Source organism: Chlamydomonas reinhardtii, chromosome 1 (assembly GCF_000002595.2).
Source record: "Chlamydomonas reinhardtii strain CC-503 cw92 mt+ chromosome 1, whole genome shotgun sequence".
Lineage (NCBI taxonomy): Eukaryota > Viridiplantae > Chlorophyta > Chlorophyceae > Chlamydomonadales > Chlamydomonadaceae > Chlamydomonas > Chlamydomonas reinhardtii.
The window spans coordinates 6,036,988-6,051,724 of NC_057004.1; the positions used below are offsets into that span (position 1 = coordinate 6,036,988).

General features: G+C 62.7%; 4 protein-coding genes across 4 annotated transcripts; 1 reads left to right on the forward strand and 3 right to left on the reverse strand.

Moving 5' to 3' along the window:
• Position 1: 1 nt before the first annotated feature.
• On the reverse strand, positions 2-4,446 carry CHLRE_01g042800v5 (uncharacterized protein). Its single transcript, XM_001690116.2, has 8 exons — positions 4,271-4,446; positions 3,808-4,062; positions 3,455-3,569; positions 2,730-2,896; positions 2,274-2,474; positions 1,818-1,979; positions 1,373-1,512; positions 2-905 (listed from the first exon to the last, which is right to left on the reverse strand). The coding sequence occupies exons 1-8, from the start codon at positions 4,409-4,411 to the stop codon at positions 839-841; spliced, it is 1,248 nt and encodes a 415-aa protein (XP_001690168.1). The 5' UTR covers positions 4,412-4,446; the 3' UTR covers positions 2-838.
• A 46-nt stretch (positions 4,447-4,492) lies between these two features.
• Positions 4,493-6,828, reverse strand: CHLRE_01g042850v5 (uncharacterized protein). The gene is made up of 5 exons (XM_001690117.2): positions 6,541-6,828; positions 6,266-6,336; positions 5,908-6,006; positions 5,438-5,573; positions 4,493-5,207 (listed from the first exon to the last, which is right to left on the reverse strand). Exons 1-5 carry the CDS (start codon positions 6,770-6,772, stop codon positions 5,029-5,031), a joined length of 717 nt encoding a protein of 238 aa, XP_001690169.2. The 5' UTR covers positions 6,773-6,828; the 3' UTR covers positions 4,493-5,028.
• A 120-nt stretch (positions 6,829-6,948) lies between these two features.
• On the forward strand, positions 6,949-11,650 carry CHLRE_01g042900v5 (uncharacterized protein). The gene is made up of 9 exons (XM_043058838.1): positions 6,949-7,266; positions 7,358-7,548; positions 7,824-7,877; positions 8,315-8,410; positions 8,794-8,943; positions 9,668-9,812; positions 10,050-10,111; positions 10,261-10,500; positions 10,887-11,650. Exons 1-9 carry the CDS (start codon positions 7,155-7,157, stop codon positions 10,992-10,994), a joined length of 1,158 nt encoding a protein of 385 aa, XP_042928752.1. The 5' UTR covers positions 6,949-7,154; the 3' UTR covers positions 10,995-11,650.
• A 5-nt stretch (positions 11,651-11,655) lies between these two features.
• On the reverse strand, positions 11,656-14,737 carry CHLRE_01g042950v5 (uncharacterized protein). The gene is made up of 6 exons (XM_001690118.2): positions 14,576-14,737; positions 13,950-14,067; positions 13,517-13,620; positions 13,222-13,304; positions 12,972-13,015; positions 11,656-12,747 (listed from the first exon to the last, which is right to left on the reverse strand). Exons 1-6 carry the CDS (start codon positions 14,623-14,625, stop codon positions 12,652-12,654), a joined length of 495 nt encoding a protein of 164 aa, XP_001690170.2. The 5' UTR covers positions 14,626-14,737; the 3' UTR covers positions 11,656-12,651.

Sequence of the window (14,737 nt, forward strand, 5' to 3'; positions counted from 1 at the left end):
TCCCCCTGCGTTCTTACAGCCTCCGCGCCAGCAGACTGACACTGTCCAGCGGGTGCCATCTGACGTTCCCTCGCACTCATCGCGTTCCCGCACGAAGCAACGAAAACGGTATCTCACGATTGCAGTCGGCGTTCAAAAGAAATTGCTTCGACGCGACGGACAGTCAGCCCCCTGCGTGCTTTGCTGCGGCAACGGAGACACACGGTGCCCCCACACGGATGGGGCCATATGTCAGGCTCTGTTCATGCAGTTCATGCGTCTCAGCTCTTGCGGCTGCAGAACTGCATGCTCAATACTCACAACTCCATTGTTCCACCTGCTATACGGCACACGATTCGACATCCACTGCAAAATTGTACTGCAGGCGCTTGGAGTGCCTCAGGGAGTGCCGTCTCGGCTGAGCACCGGCGCACAGCAGCCGACTCATAGCTCATTCCCCCTTCCATAGCCATCCGCCCGCGCACGCTCCACTCAAAGCTCATGCACTCAATAGTGCGCGCCCTCCATGCAACATTAGCATCTGCGCCCACGATCTGCGCCCCGAAATGAAATAGTCAACTCCGCTGTTCGATTGAACTCGCGGCCCACGCCGCCATGGGCCCGCCTGCACTCCCTCGCTCCGCCCCAGGTGCCGACCCAGGCCGCACGCTTTTTACTTCAGCCAACAGACTCCGCTTCCGGGCAACAACGCGAAGCTGCTCTTCTCCACGTCCCCGCGTCTTCCGAACTGGAGTGCCACCCCCCAAGAACCGTCCGTATCCGAGCGGACGACCAAACGGTACTAGCTACCAGCCCGCGCAAGCGACACGCTGCTGCAGCAGTTCAGTCGCCATACTCCTTACTGCTGTCCGAACACGGCCTGGTCGCCCAGCTCCTGTCCCTGGAGGCCCTCCTTCACGGCGCGGCTGCAGGGGTGGATTGGGGGTTGTAAAACATAGTGGTTAATGCGAGGCGGGGACGAACAGGTGTCAGGGATACGCGCATGAGCGCCGTGCGAGGGACACGCACTTGAGCGCCATACTGGCCCCTGCCCTGACCCTGCCAGCCGCCCTTCACTCCACCCGTCTCCCCCCCCACACGCGTAATCCCCTACTTCCCTTCTCCCCCTTTGCCACCGCCCCGCGGCCCGCCGCCACCCCGACGGCATCCGCTCGCCCCCCGGGATGATGGGACTATTGTCGCGTGCCCCTCCGTTGTCAAGCATACGCCACGCTCTCCTCCTCGCTCGCTTGCATTGGGTTCGATTTAGTTTGGGCTGGTATCTACAACCCCCCCCCTTCACTTCACATTTGATACACACCATCCCATGGATGGCTTAACCCCCCCTACCCCACGCCGCTAGCAATCTTGCCCTGCCCTCCACGCCACACACCTGAAGAAGTCCTCCAGCGTGTCCTTGCCGTACCCGGGCGTCTCGTCCTCCAGGTACACGCCCCGCGCCTCGTCGTACACCAGCATGGACTCGGTGGCATAGTACTTGCCAATGCGCGCGAATTCGGCGCTGTCCTCCAGCTGTCACATGGGCAAGGAAGGTGGAGCAGGAGGAGCAGGAGGAGGGAAATGGGTAAAGGAGTAATGCCTCTTGTGTCAGGAGGCGGCGTGAGGCGGGGTGCAGTAGCACCAAGGCAGCACACGGAGCAAACTGGAAAGGCCGACAAAGCCTCCTCCTCCGTATCTGTAACAGACACACAGCGCTCGACCAGGGCGCCCGTACTTCACCATCACGCCACGAGCCCGCTCCCTAGCGCTCTCTTCGTCCCCTGCTCCACGAGCGTCCCGCGCTCCCCGGTAACTCATCCCCCCCCCCCCCCCCGCACCTGCGGGAACAGCTTGGCCAGGGAGTCGAACAGGCCAATCATGCCGTCCATGAGCGCCACAGGCACCGGGAAGTACTTGGGCGGCAGGCCGGTGATGTTGAACAGCAGGTCGGCCTGCTGCTTGGCCGTGAAGGCCTTGCTGGGGCCGCCGATGGGCAGCACCTGGGGAGAGCGCGGAGGGCGCGGGTGGGGCGTGAGGAGGGCCGTGGTGAGAGGCGTGGCAGCGGAGCGGGCAGCCTCCGCGAAGCGGCCTGCAGTGGGCGCTGAGGCCAGGAAGGCCCCGGGCAGTCCGACAGCCGCGTGAAACGGCAGCAACTCAAAGCAACAGCCCAACTCATGCACAAACCCAACCGCCATGGCATGCACACATTGCAGCCTGCCTCCATGTAATCTATGACACTGTCTTCCTCAATTGTCATTTCTACCCAGCATCCACACGCGCAAGCAGCCGCGCACCTTGTTGACCTTGTTCTGCTCGGTGACGCAGTCGGCAATGAAGGACGCCAGGTCGGCCTCGCTGATGGGCTTGCAGGCTGCCAGGTTGCCGTCGCCGAACATGACGTAGGGGTTGCCCTTCTTCACGATGTCGATCTGGCCGGCAATGGACTTGAAGAAGGCGGTGGGGCGCACGATGGAATAGGTGATGTCACCGGCAGCCTGCGGGGAGGGCGGGGGCAGCGGAGGAGGCAGGGGAAGATAGGAGCGAGCCGCCGCACAGATATGAGCGCTCATAAGCTGGGCACCACCCCACCAACTTACTGCCTCTTCTGCCTCCTCTGCCTCTTACCATTTAACGCTTGTCTTGTGCGCGCGCTCTGCTCTCCTTGCCCCGTCCCTACACAGGCCGGTCCCCGCCCCCGCCTCCGCCCCGCCCCCACCCTCGCCCCCATCCCCATGCCCCCTATCCCCTACCTGCAGGTCCGACTCGAACTGGAGCTTGGCCTTCTGGAACTCCAGCAGCGGCTTCTGCACGCAGATGGCGGACAGCAGCACAAAGTGCTTGGCGCCCGAGGCGCGGGCCACGTCCAGGCTGTTCTTGGTGGCGGTGTAGTCGATCAGCCACGAGTCCTTCTTGCCGCCTGCGGTGGGGCGAAGGCGGGAGAGCGTGTGTGCGTTGGCATGTTGCTGAGGTAATGTGACCCCAGGTAGTATCCCTACATCCAATCATCCGCGCGTGCCAAGGACAACGCTCGGAATTAACACGCACCCAACCCACATGCGTCACGCGCGCTTCTCACTGCGCACGCACGACTCCCCCGCCTCCCCACCGGAAGCTTCCACCTACACACCGATCGCCCACTATTTCGCTTAGAGGCAAGCCCTTGTCTTGTTCGTGTGAATGTTCACTAGCCATTCCACCTCAGGTTGTTACAGTGTACATTACCCTCCACCAGCCCTGCCCTTTGCGTTCCACAACCCTGCTCGCCGCCTCGACCCAAAACATGACCCCGGCCCCGACCCTCACCCCGTCCGCGCTCTACCACATTACCATGCATACTTACAACCCCCACCCCACTCCCACATCACTCAACCGGTCATCCCTACAAGCCCCTCACGTCGCCGCCTCCGCCTCCGCCGCACCCGCCTCCGCGCGCCCGCCCCCACCATCCAGGCGCCACCCAACCGCTGACCCTCACCTGTGCGGCTGGCCAGGCAGCTGACCACCACGTCAACCGGGTCCTTGAATGCCACGTCCCGCAGCGAGGCGGGGTCCAGCACAGAGCCGAACCGCACCTCCGCACCAGGGAACTCCTGTGCGTGTAGGTGCGTGCGGGCCAGTGGGTGGGTAGGTGGTTGGGGCGAGAAGCAGCGTGTTGGTGGCGCGTGGCACACTGCAACAATGCACGTTGCAAATCAACCAAAGCAACCCACACCCCGTCCTTCCCACTCGTCTCGCCCTTCCCGGTCTTCCGATTGTGCCTCCACCTGCCTCTACCTGCCCCCCACCCCCACCCCCACCCCCACCCCCCGCCTCCCGCGTGTGCCGCACCTTGACGATATCCTCGCGGCCCATCTTGCCCTTGATGCCCGCATTCTCGCGCGCGAACGCCACCACGTTGTAGCCGCGGCTCACGAGCTCCTTCACCACGAACTTGCCGATGTAGCCGGTGGGGCCCACCACCAGCACGCGCACGTCCTTGGGCTCGCGCTTGCGGTAGTCAGCGTCCACAGCCGCGGCCACGCGCACCGCCTGGCGGGAGGCGGCCATGGCGCGGGCGCGGGGCGCCGCGGAGGCGGAGGCTGCCTATCGGGAGGGGCGTTTTTGGAAGGGTGCACCGAGCCTTGGCCAGTTGCTGACCACGTTGCAACGCAAGGGCGCAGCGAGCCCACATCCTGGCTGTGGATATGCAAAATATGCATGCACCGCAAGAGCTGCAGTTTACGCCCCAGAGCGCCCGAACGAGGCCGCGACCAATCGGTCGCGATGGGGCAATATGTCAGTTGTCTCGCACCTTCACATTCACGCCGCTGAAGGGAACCACACCGCTGGCGCGAACCTCCACACGGCTGCTGATCAGGTGAGGAATAGCGGCCTGTGCGCGCGAGCTGGCCTTGCCGGCAGTCTGCCGAACGGAAGTCTTGTTAGCCAGCATTTTTGTGGCTATCCTAGAGCAAACAAAATGTTGGCTTCGAGGAAACAGCAAACAGCGCACTTGGGCGACCGCACTTGCATGAGATTTTCCGATTTTCCATGGACAATTGACTCGTGGCGCGGGAATCCCAGTAGGCAACTCTAAGGGGAAAATGTTTGATAAGGGCAAAACATATCAGTGCACTCGGGGCTGACCCCACGGCCCCCCTTACGGTACTCAACCACCTCCACCCCCTTCCACCTTGCCTTCCACACGGCGCTTTCCTGCCCACAACATCTACCACATGTCATCAGCCTCGCAGCTTCAACTACAAGCAACTTCATTTAAATGTTGGTTACTTGCGGTCTGCCTGGTGTCGAACGTCGAGTCTGTGCAACATCCCGCTTGCACCCATCCGGAGAGCGTGCTCCGTTAGCCCGCAGCGGCGTTCCTCAACACGGGCTCCGGCCTTCCTGGTCCTACAACCTGCCGCCATTGTCCAACACACGCCATGCTATCTTGCTCGCAACACGTCAGCAGAACCAACACCCAACGTGTCCTGCCCGCCTGCTGCCCGCCGCCCACAACACATCCTCACGGCCTGCATGGGACCCAACACGCGCTTCCCTTGCTTCCAACTACTTGCCCACAATCTTGCCCACTATGGTGTACTTGGAGCTGAACTTGCCGATCCAGTCGCGCAGGGCTTCCATCTCGCTGTAGCTGAGCCCCTCCAGGTTGTCATTGCAGTCTGAGAGCTCAGTGGAGTACAGCGCAAAGGCGCGGGCCACCTCCTTGCCAGCAAACGGGTAGATTCCTGTCAAACCCAAAGCAGCGATAGCATATTAGCAACCCCACACGTCACAACTCAATAGGTGGCTTGGCGGCAAATGTAACAGTCATGCAATACCGCGTGGCAGCCGCCCTTTGCAGTATGGTTGTGCAGAGGCTGTCCTTCCGTCCGTCCCCAGCGCCCCCACACCCCGTGTCAAACCCACCGTCCGCAGCGCCCTTCCCCCGCGCCCCTGCATCCCGTGTCAAACCCACCGTTGGGTCCGTAGTAGTCTTTCCCCTTGGTAACGTCGTACACCACACCCTTGATGGCCAGCAGCATGGGCTTGGCCGTGTCGTGGCCGTCATAGCCCGCAAGCTGCTCCAGAGTCAGCTCCAGCGGCGGCACCACCTGCCGTGTGTGCACCGCATGCGCGCGTTCGTACTTGGTGGGCTCCAGGGCCAATGGGCAAACCGCGCATGGGTTCCACGCATGCTGTGCTGCAGCGTGTTGAGGGATGTTGGCATCGCCGCCAGACGGATTCCTCTTGCACCGCCGTGCAGCACTAAACCAACCCTACACGCAAACGGTCCCTGCTACCTCAGCCTATTGTCCATATCCGCTCCTCCGCCCCCGCGACGCAGGCGCTCCTCATTCCCCAACCACCACCCACTTCAACGCCCGCCATCCAATACCAGTGTCCATACCTATCTCCTCTGCCTCCGCCTCCGCCTCTGGCGCTCACCTGCCCCACCACGTCGTGGCTGGCCGCGAACTCCTGAACGGCCCCCTCCAGCCGCTGCAGCTGCTCCGGCGTCAGGCCGGCCAGGTCGTCCGTGAAATCCTGTGCGTTTGGGGGGATGAAGGGGTTGACAGGGGTCGCGGATTGGGTGCGTGCAAGCGGTGGTGCGGCCATGAACAGAATGAGACCATGACGGTGTGCCATGAAGGTTGTGTAGGCCGGAACGGAGTACGTGATGGGCACTAGGGCAGTGTTGGTGCAGACGCTGCTTGAAGATTTTGCAGGCAGCCGCGTGTTCACAGAAGGCTGTTGCGCTTCAGTTACCGGTGCGCAGCGCCTTCTGGGCCGGGTGCAGGCGTACCTTCTCGTCGGATGACCCGAGCGCCAGAGCACGCGCAACTTCCCGCCCGGCGAAGGCGTTGCTGGGCTTGCCTGTAAGCAAGGAGCAACCCGCGCTGTCACAAACAGCTATGAAATGGGCATACAGGATGCCGCCACAGCAAGGGGACCAGCTCCAGGTTGTTACCCCTCAACTTCGGCACCCAGCCGCCACCGGCCCCCTTCTGTACCGCCCCGGGAGCGTGCCTTCCCGCGCAGCAGCCCCCGTGCGCTTTCAGAGAGCCCAGCCGCCCTCACCCGGCCCGTAGATCTCGTATTTGTTCGAAACGTCGTAGACCTTCCCATTGATAGCCACCAGCGCTGGCTTCGTCCAGTCGTAGCCATTGTAGTAGCGCAGCGCCTCGAGCGTCACGTCGCCCAACTTGTAAGGCTCGGGCTTTGGTGGAGGAGCTCTTTTAGAAGTGCTGGCAATAATTACGGCCACCAGGAGCACGACCGCAAGCAGCGCAAGCACCGTAGATAACTCCATTGTTGCTGCCCTTGCCCCTGACAGCGCTGCGTCAGATGTGATATGCGGCAAACTTCAAGTGTAGTAACAACGCAGTGGTGCAGTTGCAAGGTTGCAGCGAGCAGCCTCGCGAATCGCGGCTGCTCGCCATGCATGCGCGCGAATTTCAGCAGTCGCAGCCCAAGCGAATGTCATTTATCATAGGCGCTAGGCTTGGCAGATAGCTTACTTACATCTCATTCACAGCTGTTACCTGCTTTTCCCTGCCGCACAGACTCGCTCGCTAACAAAGTCCTCGCCGTGACATATGTCCTTGCCGATTTGCCATTTAGCTGTTTTATATCGATGAGTTTTCTACTGCAGTAATACAATCGGCCCTAGAACTTTGTGAGCGTTGTGGAAAATGGGCAAACCAAAGGGCAAGGGCGCCGGAGGAGGCTCAGATGGCGGGCTACGCGTTGCTGGAGGAGTGCAGAAGAAGTCTCAGAAGAAGGGGCCCAACACTGGCGTGTCTGGTGAGAGTGCCGGCGGAGGGCAGCATGGCTTTTGGTGTGGCGTCGCGGCGGCTAGAACCCTGACGCAATACGCGCCGGTGTGATGTGACAGGTCTGGAGTTCCATAAAAGCAAGGGCCAGCACATTCTGCGGAACCCGCTGGTCGTGCAAGCCATCGTCGACAAGGCGGGCGTCAAGTCCACGGACGTGGTGCTAGAAATCGGTCCCGGTACGGGTAACTTGACGGTGAAGCTGCTGGAGAAGGCGAAGAAGGTCATTGCCGTGGAGCTTGACCCACGCATGGTGGGTGTGGCACACCACAGGGGCAGGGAGGTTGGCAGCGGCAGGCCGTGTGCAGTACCGGTTCTAGGTTTTCGTATGGGTGGTGACATACCTCTTGTGGGCATAGCCAAGCGACATGAGCTGCCACGTTATGGATTTCTGGCTGGCTGCTAATCTGCCAATGGAAGCCGAGCAGGCGACCTGGTGTAGGCCAACCAACCGTGCCACTCACCCGCCGCTGCGCTACCCCTTCTAAGCTCCTGCTGCTGCCTACCTCTGCCCCTTCCCCCCTCCAGGTCCTGGAGCTGCAGCGGCGTGTGCAGGGCACGCCGTACGCCAACAACCTGCAGGTGGGGCGCTAGAGGGAGGGTGAAGGCGGGGGTGAAGCACAAGCACAAAGTTGGGGGTACCCAGAACAGCGCGCGTTCCCCGTTTGGGGGCGAAGTCGGGGCGGAGGCGGGGTGGAGGCAGAGAACGGGGCTAGGCGGAGCAACATGCGAACTGTGGTTGCATTAACGCTGTGGGGCAGGGCACAGCGTGGCTCGGACCAGGAAGGCCGAGAGCTCGGTGGGGTGCATGCTCACGCGCATCCCCTGGGGTTGGGGTTGTGAAGGTGGATTGAAGGGGGGGATGTGGGCAGGGCCAGGTAGAGCAGGGCAATGCGGAGCGGGTCACTGCGGGAGCAGCGCCGTGGGGCAGGGCACCGCACGGGCTAGGACGGGCAAGTTTGATGAGATGCGGACTCACGCGCGCTCACTTGCCGTGCTACCTGCCGTGCTCGCCGCAGATTATCCACGGTGACTTCATGCGTGTGGAGCTGCCCTACTTCGACCTGTGTGTGGCCAACATCCCCTACAATATCTCCTCGCCGCTCACCTTCAAGGTGGGGGCCAAGGGTGGTGGGGGCGGGGCCGGCGTCGCGGGGAGGCGCGACACGGCGACAGCGCAGCAGCACGGAGCATAGGGCAGGTTGCAGGGAGCAGGCAGCGGGATCAGGGAGCGAGAGCAGGGGACGGGGAGCGGCGAGAGGGCGCGGGGAGCGTGGCATTCTCAGGGCAGGCCGCACGGCACGAGGGCGCGTGTCGTGAGCAGGCTAGCGTGTCTAGGCACCTGGTGAACAGGATGGGCGCTGTGCTACAAGACCCTGATACCTTTTGGACGGTCCCGCGCACGGGACTCCCCATGGACTCCCCACTGGCTCGCGTGACTGACTCCCGTGACTGACTCCCGTACCTTCCTACGCTCGCTGGCTCACCCCCCGCACAGCTGCTGGCGCACAGGCCCGCCTTCCGCGCTGCGGTGATCATGTACCAGCACGAGTTCGCGATGCGGCTGGTGGCCAAGGCGGGCGACAACCTGTACTCGCGCCTGGCGGTCAACACACAGCTGCTGGCGCGAGTCAGCCACCTGCTCAAGGTGTGGAAGAGGGAGGAGAGCGAGGAGGGGGAGGAGAGGGCGAAGGGGAGGAGAGGGAGGACGGAGGAGGAGAGGGAGAAGGGAGGAGGGAGGAGGGAGGAGGGAGGAGGGAGGAGGGAGGAGGGAGGAGGGAGGAGGGAGGAGGGAGGAGGAGGAGGGCGGAGGGGAGGAGAGGGAGGAGGGAGGGGAGGAGGGAGGAGGGAGGCGGGAGGAGGGAGGAAGGGAGGGGAGGGAGGAGAGGGAGGAGAGGGAAGAGGGGAGGGAGAGGGAGGAGGCGACAGGTGCGAATCAAAGGGGGGGAGAATATGAGTGGCAGGAGGCAGGAGGGGGTGGCGGGAAAGGGCGGCGGGAGGGGCGAGAAGGGGATAATCATGGGCGTGGAGGGGGAGTGGCCAGGGACCATGGCCTCGGAGCACGAAAGCTGCCTGTGCTGTAGTGCGGTATGCATGCGGGAGACAAAAAGAGTATGTAGTGGCTGTTCGCAAGGGGCGAGCGTACGGACAGCAAGTGCATCACCAGGGTGCCTATCACGGTGTCACGATACCGCGCCGCAGTCGGTGGGGTCACGCCAGCGCATGGACGGAAGGTAGCGCCCGGCGCGTGCCGGCCTGTGCGAAGCGGCACAACACCACAAGGAGAGCAGGTGGAGCACGCGTGCGTGTGTGTATGTCGCCGCCTCCTGGTTCTGCAACCCCCTGCACTCCGCCACTCCGCGCGTCCGCAGGTGGGCAAGAACAACTTCCGGCCGCCGCCCAAGGTGGACTCGTCGGTGGTGCGCATTGAGCCGCGCCACCCGCCGCCGCCCGTCAACTTCCTCGAGTGGGACGGCCTGGTGCGGCTGTGCTTCAGCCGCAAAAACAAGACGCTGGGTGAGGACGGCGAGGAAGGGCAGAGGAGTGCAGGAGGAGGGGCAAAAGGGCGGGAGGAGGTCCGGAGGAGGCCTGGATTGGGAGAGGCCAGGAGGCAGGAGGGCGGGGTTACATGTCCGAGCCTAACGAACACCGGTGACCCAAGCTTGCGGCTGCTGCACCCGGTGGTCCACTTGACCGCGTCGCCTAAGCAAGCCCGCCCCTCCCTCCTGCGATTGCAACCGCGCCACTGCGCAGGCGCCATCTTCAAGCAGACCAACACGCTGCAGGCGCTGGAGACCAACTGGCGCACCTACCAGGTGGGCAGGCGGGGGCGGGGCCGGACGGGGCGGGCGGACCGCCTGGCAACTACACAGCGAGACGAGGGAGGCAAGGGCGTGGAGCAAGGGCTATGCATGTGGAATCAACGCACGCCCCTCTCCTCCCGTCCAAACCCACTCCTGACCAGGCGCTTCAAGGCAACGCCGGCGCGGCAGCGCCGCCGGCCGCCGCTGCCGGCGGCATCGCCAGCCTGGGCGCGGCGGCGGCGGACGACGACGCGATGGAGGACGACGCCATGGACGGCGACGACGACAACGACGACGCCATGACGGTGGACGGCGGCGCGGGTGGCGGCGGCGGCGGTGGGCGCGGCGGGCGCAGGGCGGGCGGCAAGGTCAGCCCCGAGTTCAAGGAGCTGGTCATGAAGGTGGGGGCGTGTGTGTGTGTGTGTGTGTGTGTGTGTGTGTGTGTGTGTGTGTGTGTGTGTGTGTGTGTGTGTGTGTGTGTGTGTGTTTGTGTGTGTGTGTGCGTGCATATGTGCTGAGTAACTAAACAGAAGAAAGCCCCGCCCCAATGTGTGCGTATGTTGGTGGTGGTGATGGTCAGGGCAGCCCAGAGGTGCGCGACCGCTAAGCCCATGACGCACCCATGAGCGGTATGCACGCCGTGTCCTTTGCACTCTTCTGCGCCCGTCCCTCCCCAACACCTGTCCTCAGCCTCAGCCCCCTTCAGCCGTTCACCTCGCCAACCTCCTTTGCCCCTGCTGCCCCCCTGGTTTACGCGCTCCGTCTTTCATGGACGGCCAACCCCCAGGTTCTGGAGGACAACGGCCTGGACACCAACCGCAGCAGCAAGATGAGCCAGGAGGAGTTCCTGCAGCTGCTGGCGCTGTTCAATGCGGCCGGGATACACTTCGCTTAGTAGCGGACGGGGGAAGGCATTGGAAGAGGCGGAGAGGGAGAGGGAGTGGGGGAGCAGCAGGATAGGCAGGCGCGGCGGCAGGGGGAGAGGTTCTTTGCTGCGTGTGTGTCGGCGTGTGTGTCCGCGTGCGATGGGAAAGGGTAACTGGGTAAGGGAGCCAAGGTGTCGGCATGTACGGTAAACGACGGAAACGAAAGGAGACCCGCCCGGTGCATGTGTGGGCAGGGGTGGGTGGGTGTGCAAGGCAGGGTGGCAGCTGTGGCTGCCCAGGATCGAGAGGTGCTGTGGTGTGGGTATTTGTCGCTTGTGAAATGTTCAACTGCCGAAAAGCAGTTCGTCTGTTTCTGCCGCTGTGCTCCGGGCTCTCGGCAAAGCGTATGTACATTGGCGTGCAGAATGGAAGATGCCGTGTTGCACGCACGATGCAAGATGTTAGCAGGCACTGTTTACGGCAGCCAGGGGATGGGGTTCGCAGAGGAGTGAAAGCGAGGTTGTGAGGTTATGCGCGCAGCGCGCCACGGATGTGGGTCGGGGGCAGAATGGTGCGGCTGCTGCAACTGCCATAAGCGCCACGTGTGTGAAGCGAGGCTGCGCACGAGCTGGCAAAGCGCGGGGTGCCTTACCCTGTTGTATCGGTACTGGACAGGCGTCTAAATGGTCGCATCCTGTTACCGTATTATCCATCAGCGCGATGCCCCCCTGGCACTCTGTGAGCATCCACATCAGGCTTCACTGCATTTGTCAACACAGCCCCAGCGGTACAGCCGGTAGCCCGGTACTGGGATGCCCACACGGCCACCACACAACACATGCAAGGAGCACGATGTAAGGTTTAGGTCCTTCGTCTTGTTGCTCGCACGCATGTCGGCAAAGTCCAAGCGCAGCGTCAACCCACAACAGCACGTGCGGTGGCTGTGCCCCTGTTGTCCCACAGTCCCACTGCAGCCGGACCCCACAGACAAAGTGTTCCCCGGTCACGGGAAAAGGGGCTGAGCCCCTCCACAGTCTGAGGCCGAACAACCTCATCGCCCGGACATAGCCGAGGTCGGTTTCCACAGGCACATAGCCAAACCAGGTGCCTATCTAGCAGTCGCGATGCCACAGCAGAGCCAACCGCAGCCAGACGCAGCATAATTGTCAACAGCCGCACTACGTGTCATGCCGCTACGCATGCCCTGCCAGCCCCACCGCGGACCGCTACCTAGACACCAGCCGGCAGCCGGCTCCTCAGCCTGCGCGCTTGCGCCGCTTCTTGGGCGGCGCTGCGCTCTCTTATTCCACGTGGCCTTTCCCGCCCCCTCCACTACCAAGATGCGCGCACGCGCAGCCGCTAACAATTCACACAGTCCGACGTATGGCTACCATGCCGTACCCACAATGTCCACGACAACGCGTGCTCCGGTCACCCAAGTTTGCCCCGCCTGCTCTTTGCCACAGGGAACCCCCCCCCCCCCGCCGAGCCCCCACCTGCTCCCTCACGTACCCCACGCCTGCCGCCTCCCCGGGCCCACACTTGGTTCTTCCCCTCATCGTACGCTACCGCCACACTCGCTTGCACATCCTGCCCCTCACAGTACAAAATCGTCCCATGCATCACCACCGCCATCACCACCACCCCCATCACGACCATTCCCATCACCAGCAACCACCATCCTGCTTAAAACGAGCTGTAGCCGCCTGTGTCTGTCGGCGTGCGGCTGACAAAGAACAACAGCCCGCTGCCCAGAATGAAGGTCACCTGGAAGATGCCGGCCTGCACAACACCACAACACACACATACATATCAGGTTCCCTTTCCTTGTGCTTTTAAACATTGACCAGGATCAAACAGCAGCACATGTACACAGCATGGTTGGCCTGCATGAGCCTTTCACTTATTGCTCAGGAGACACATACAGTATGTGCCTGCCACGTGAGGCTCTAGGCGCGAGCAGGTGTGGATGCAGAGCAGGGCCAGGGTCCGGCAAAGGCACTCACCGCTCCCGGCCACTTGTCGGCTGGTGAGAGGTCAGCGTTGTGTGCTGCGATGACGCACGATAAGAAGCGGACAAGTGTAACAGTCAGCGCGTACCCTGCCAACGGCGAACCCTGCGTGCCACCCACACGGCTTGCAACACTCCCTGCGTCCTAGCGTCTCCGTCACCACACGCAACCCACAGCCAGCTTAAGAGGGCAGGCAAGCGCGCCCTGGGTCGGGTCCGCGTGCTGCACGAACCCTACCCCTCACCGTAGTGCGCCAGCATGACCCACACCGCCGCAACAATGGAGGCAAACGACACGATGTACGACACGAACAGCCACAACCGGGACCTGTGGCGGCGGCGGCAGTGGTGGTGGTGGTGGTGGGCGGGTGCGGAGGCTGGCCAGGGCAGTGATGGTGGTCATGGTGCTGACGGTGGTGGTGCTTCCAGCCCAAACCTTTCTCCCATACCCACCATCGACTTCATCTACTGCACCCTGCATGCCCGCGCGCTCCGTCTCTCATGGACGGCTGCGCCCCCCATCCCGGCCCACGCCCACACCTGCAAAATGAGGCGTCATCGAAGGGGTCTATCTCCACCAGGTCGTCGCGGCGGATGCAGTTGATCATGATGAGCGCCAGAGTGGCGATCAGGCCGGGCAGGTACTGGGGAAAGGGGAGGAGCGGGGGGAGGGAGAGGGGTGGAGAGGGGTGGAGAGGGGGCAAGCGACGCAAAGGGTCAGGTCACTGAGGTCTTTGGGCTGTCATAAAGGGGGGGCGTGGTAAGACGTGGAGTCACACCGTGTGCCAGGCATGTGCCTCGTACATGGTTGTGATGATTGTTGCTTTGAAGGGTGGGACTGGGGTGTGCGTGACGCGCAGGGCCACGACGCAGCGGCTGCCGCCCCGACTCCGCATGCAGCTGCCCCAACGAGCGACTTCCTCCCCCCTGCAGGCCCCCTTTTGTGTACATACATCGCACGTGTACTCCTCACCTGGTCAAAGGGAATCTTGTGTTGGTTGATGCACACGGCATCCACCCAGAACCACCAGCCCGCGCCGAACAGGGCCCCCGACAGGATGGGGCCCCACATCTTGCCGCGCTCCTCCCACCTGTGACACATAAGAGGCCACAGCAGGGCCCGCTTCACGTAGGAGTGTCACCAGCATAGCGCAGCAAGACCAAAAGGGCATAGGAGCTTCGGTGGGGCTGCACACTGGGACATCCTAGTTTCAGGGGTTGCCTGCGTGCCCGGCGTTAGGGTGGAGGAGCTGCTTAGCCCTGATGCCTGTAACCCTTTCAGCAGGTCCGGGACACCACTTGTTTAGCTCTGTTCAGCTAGGCTGCCGCTTGTCTTTCGCATGCAAGGTTCCACACGGAGGCCGCGGCGGCGGCGGCGGCGAAGAAGAAGAAGGAGGACTGATAGGTGAGAAAAAGGATCAGCTCAGGGAGATGGGCATGCGCGTGTCATCCACGGCAGAGGCCAGCCGGCCACTGGCCACCCTCTGCCGCCCCAGACATGCATTTCCATCGCTAATCGTCTGCACTGCTGCGGCTCTCGGCTCAAAGCCACTCGCGCGCTGCGTAGTAATCGCCGAGACAAGTCCTTCTCCGACGCACCATTGGATGACTTGAGGGTTTATATAGTACTCAGCCCTCAGGTTGCACATTTTGATAACCTCTGGCTAAGGGTAAAGAGGCGTTGTGTTGCAGGATTTTGCAGGGACAAGCAGTGCCTCGCGCGAGCTCCGCCAATATGGCACGATGAAGATTTGGAAGAAG

Bases quoted from the DNA above. Each gene is read 5' to 3' on its own strand.
- CHLRE_01g042800v5 (XM_001690116.2), bottom strand. From the start codon at position 4,411: ATGCTGGCTAACAAGACTTCCGTTCGGCAGACTGCCGGCAAGGCCAGC. The intron at 3,570-3,807 runs GTGCGGCACACG...CTACACGCACAG, and splicing joins GCCGCGAGGATATCGTCAAG to GAGTTCCCTGGTGCGGAGGT. The intron at 1,980-2,273 runs GTGCGCGGCTGC...CGCTCTCCCCAG, and splicing joins AGCAGAACAAGGTCAACAAG to GTGCTGCCCATCGGCGGCCC.
- CHLRE_01g042850v5 (XM_001690117.2), bottom strand. From the start codon at position 6,772: ATGGAGTTATCTACGGTGCTTGCGCTGCTTGCGGTCGTGCTCCTGGTG. The intron at 6,337-6,540 runs GTGAGGGCGGCT...CCTTGCTTACAG, and splicing joins ATACGAGATCTACGGGCCGG to GCAAGCCCAGCAACGCCTTC. The intron at 5,574-5,907 runs GTGAGCGCCAGA...CACACACGGCAG, and splicing joins GCCACGACGTGGTGGGGCAG to GTGGTGCCGCCGCTGGAGCT.
- CHLRE_01g042900v5 (XM_043058838.1), top strand. From the start codon at position 7,155: ATGGGCAAACCAAAGGGCAAGGGCGCCGGAGGAGGCTCAGATGGCGGG. The intron at 7,267-7,357 runs GTGAGAGTGCCG...GTGATGTGACAG, and splicing joins GCCCAACACTGGCGTGTCTG to GTCTGGAGTTCCATAAAAGC. The intron at 8,411-8,793 runs GTGGGGGCCAAG...CCCCCCGCACAG, and splicing joins CCTCGCCGCTCACCTTCAAG to CTGCTGGCGCACAGGCCCGC.
- CHLRE_01g042950v5 (XM_001690118.2), bottom strand. From the start codon at position 14,625: ATGTGCAACCTGAGGGCTGAGTACTATATAAACCCTCAAGTCATCCAA. The intron at 14,068-14,575 runs GTGCGTCGGAGA...TATGTGTCACAG, and splicing joins AACCCTCAAGTCATCCAATG to GTGGGAGGAGCGCGGCAAGA. The intron at 12,748-12,971 runs GTGAGTGCCTTT...GGTGTTGTGCAG, and splicing joins CCGACAAGTGGCCGGGAGCG to GCCGGCATCTTCCAGGTGAC.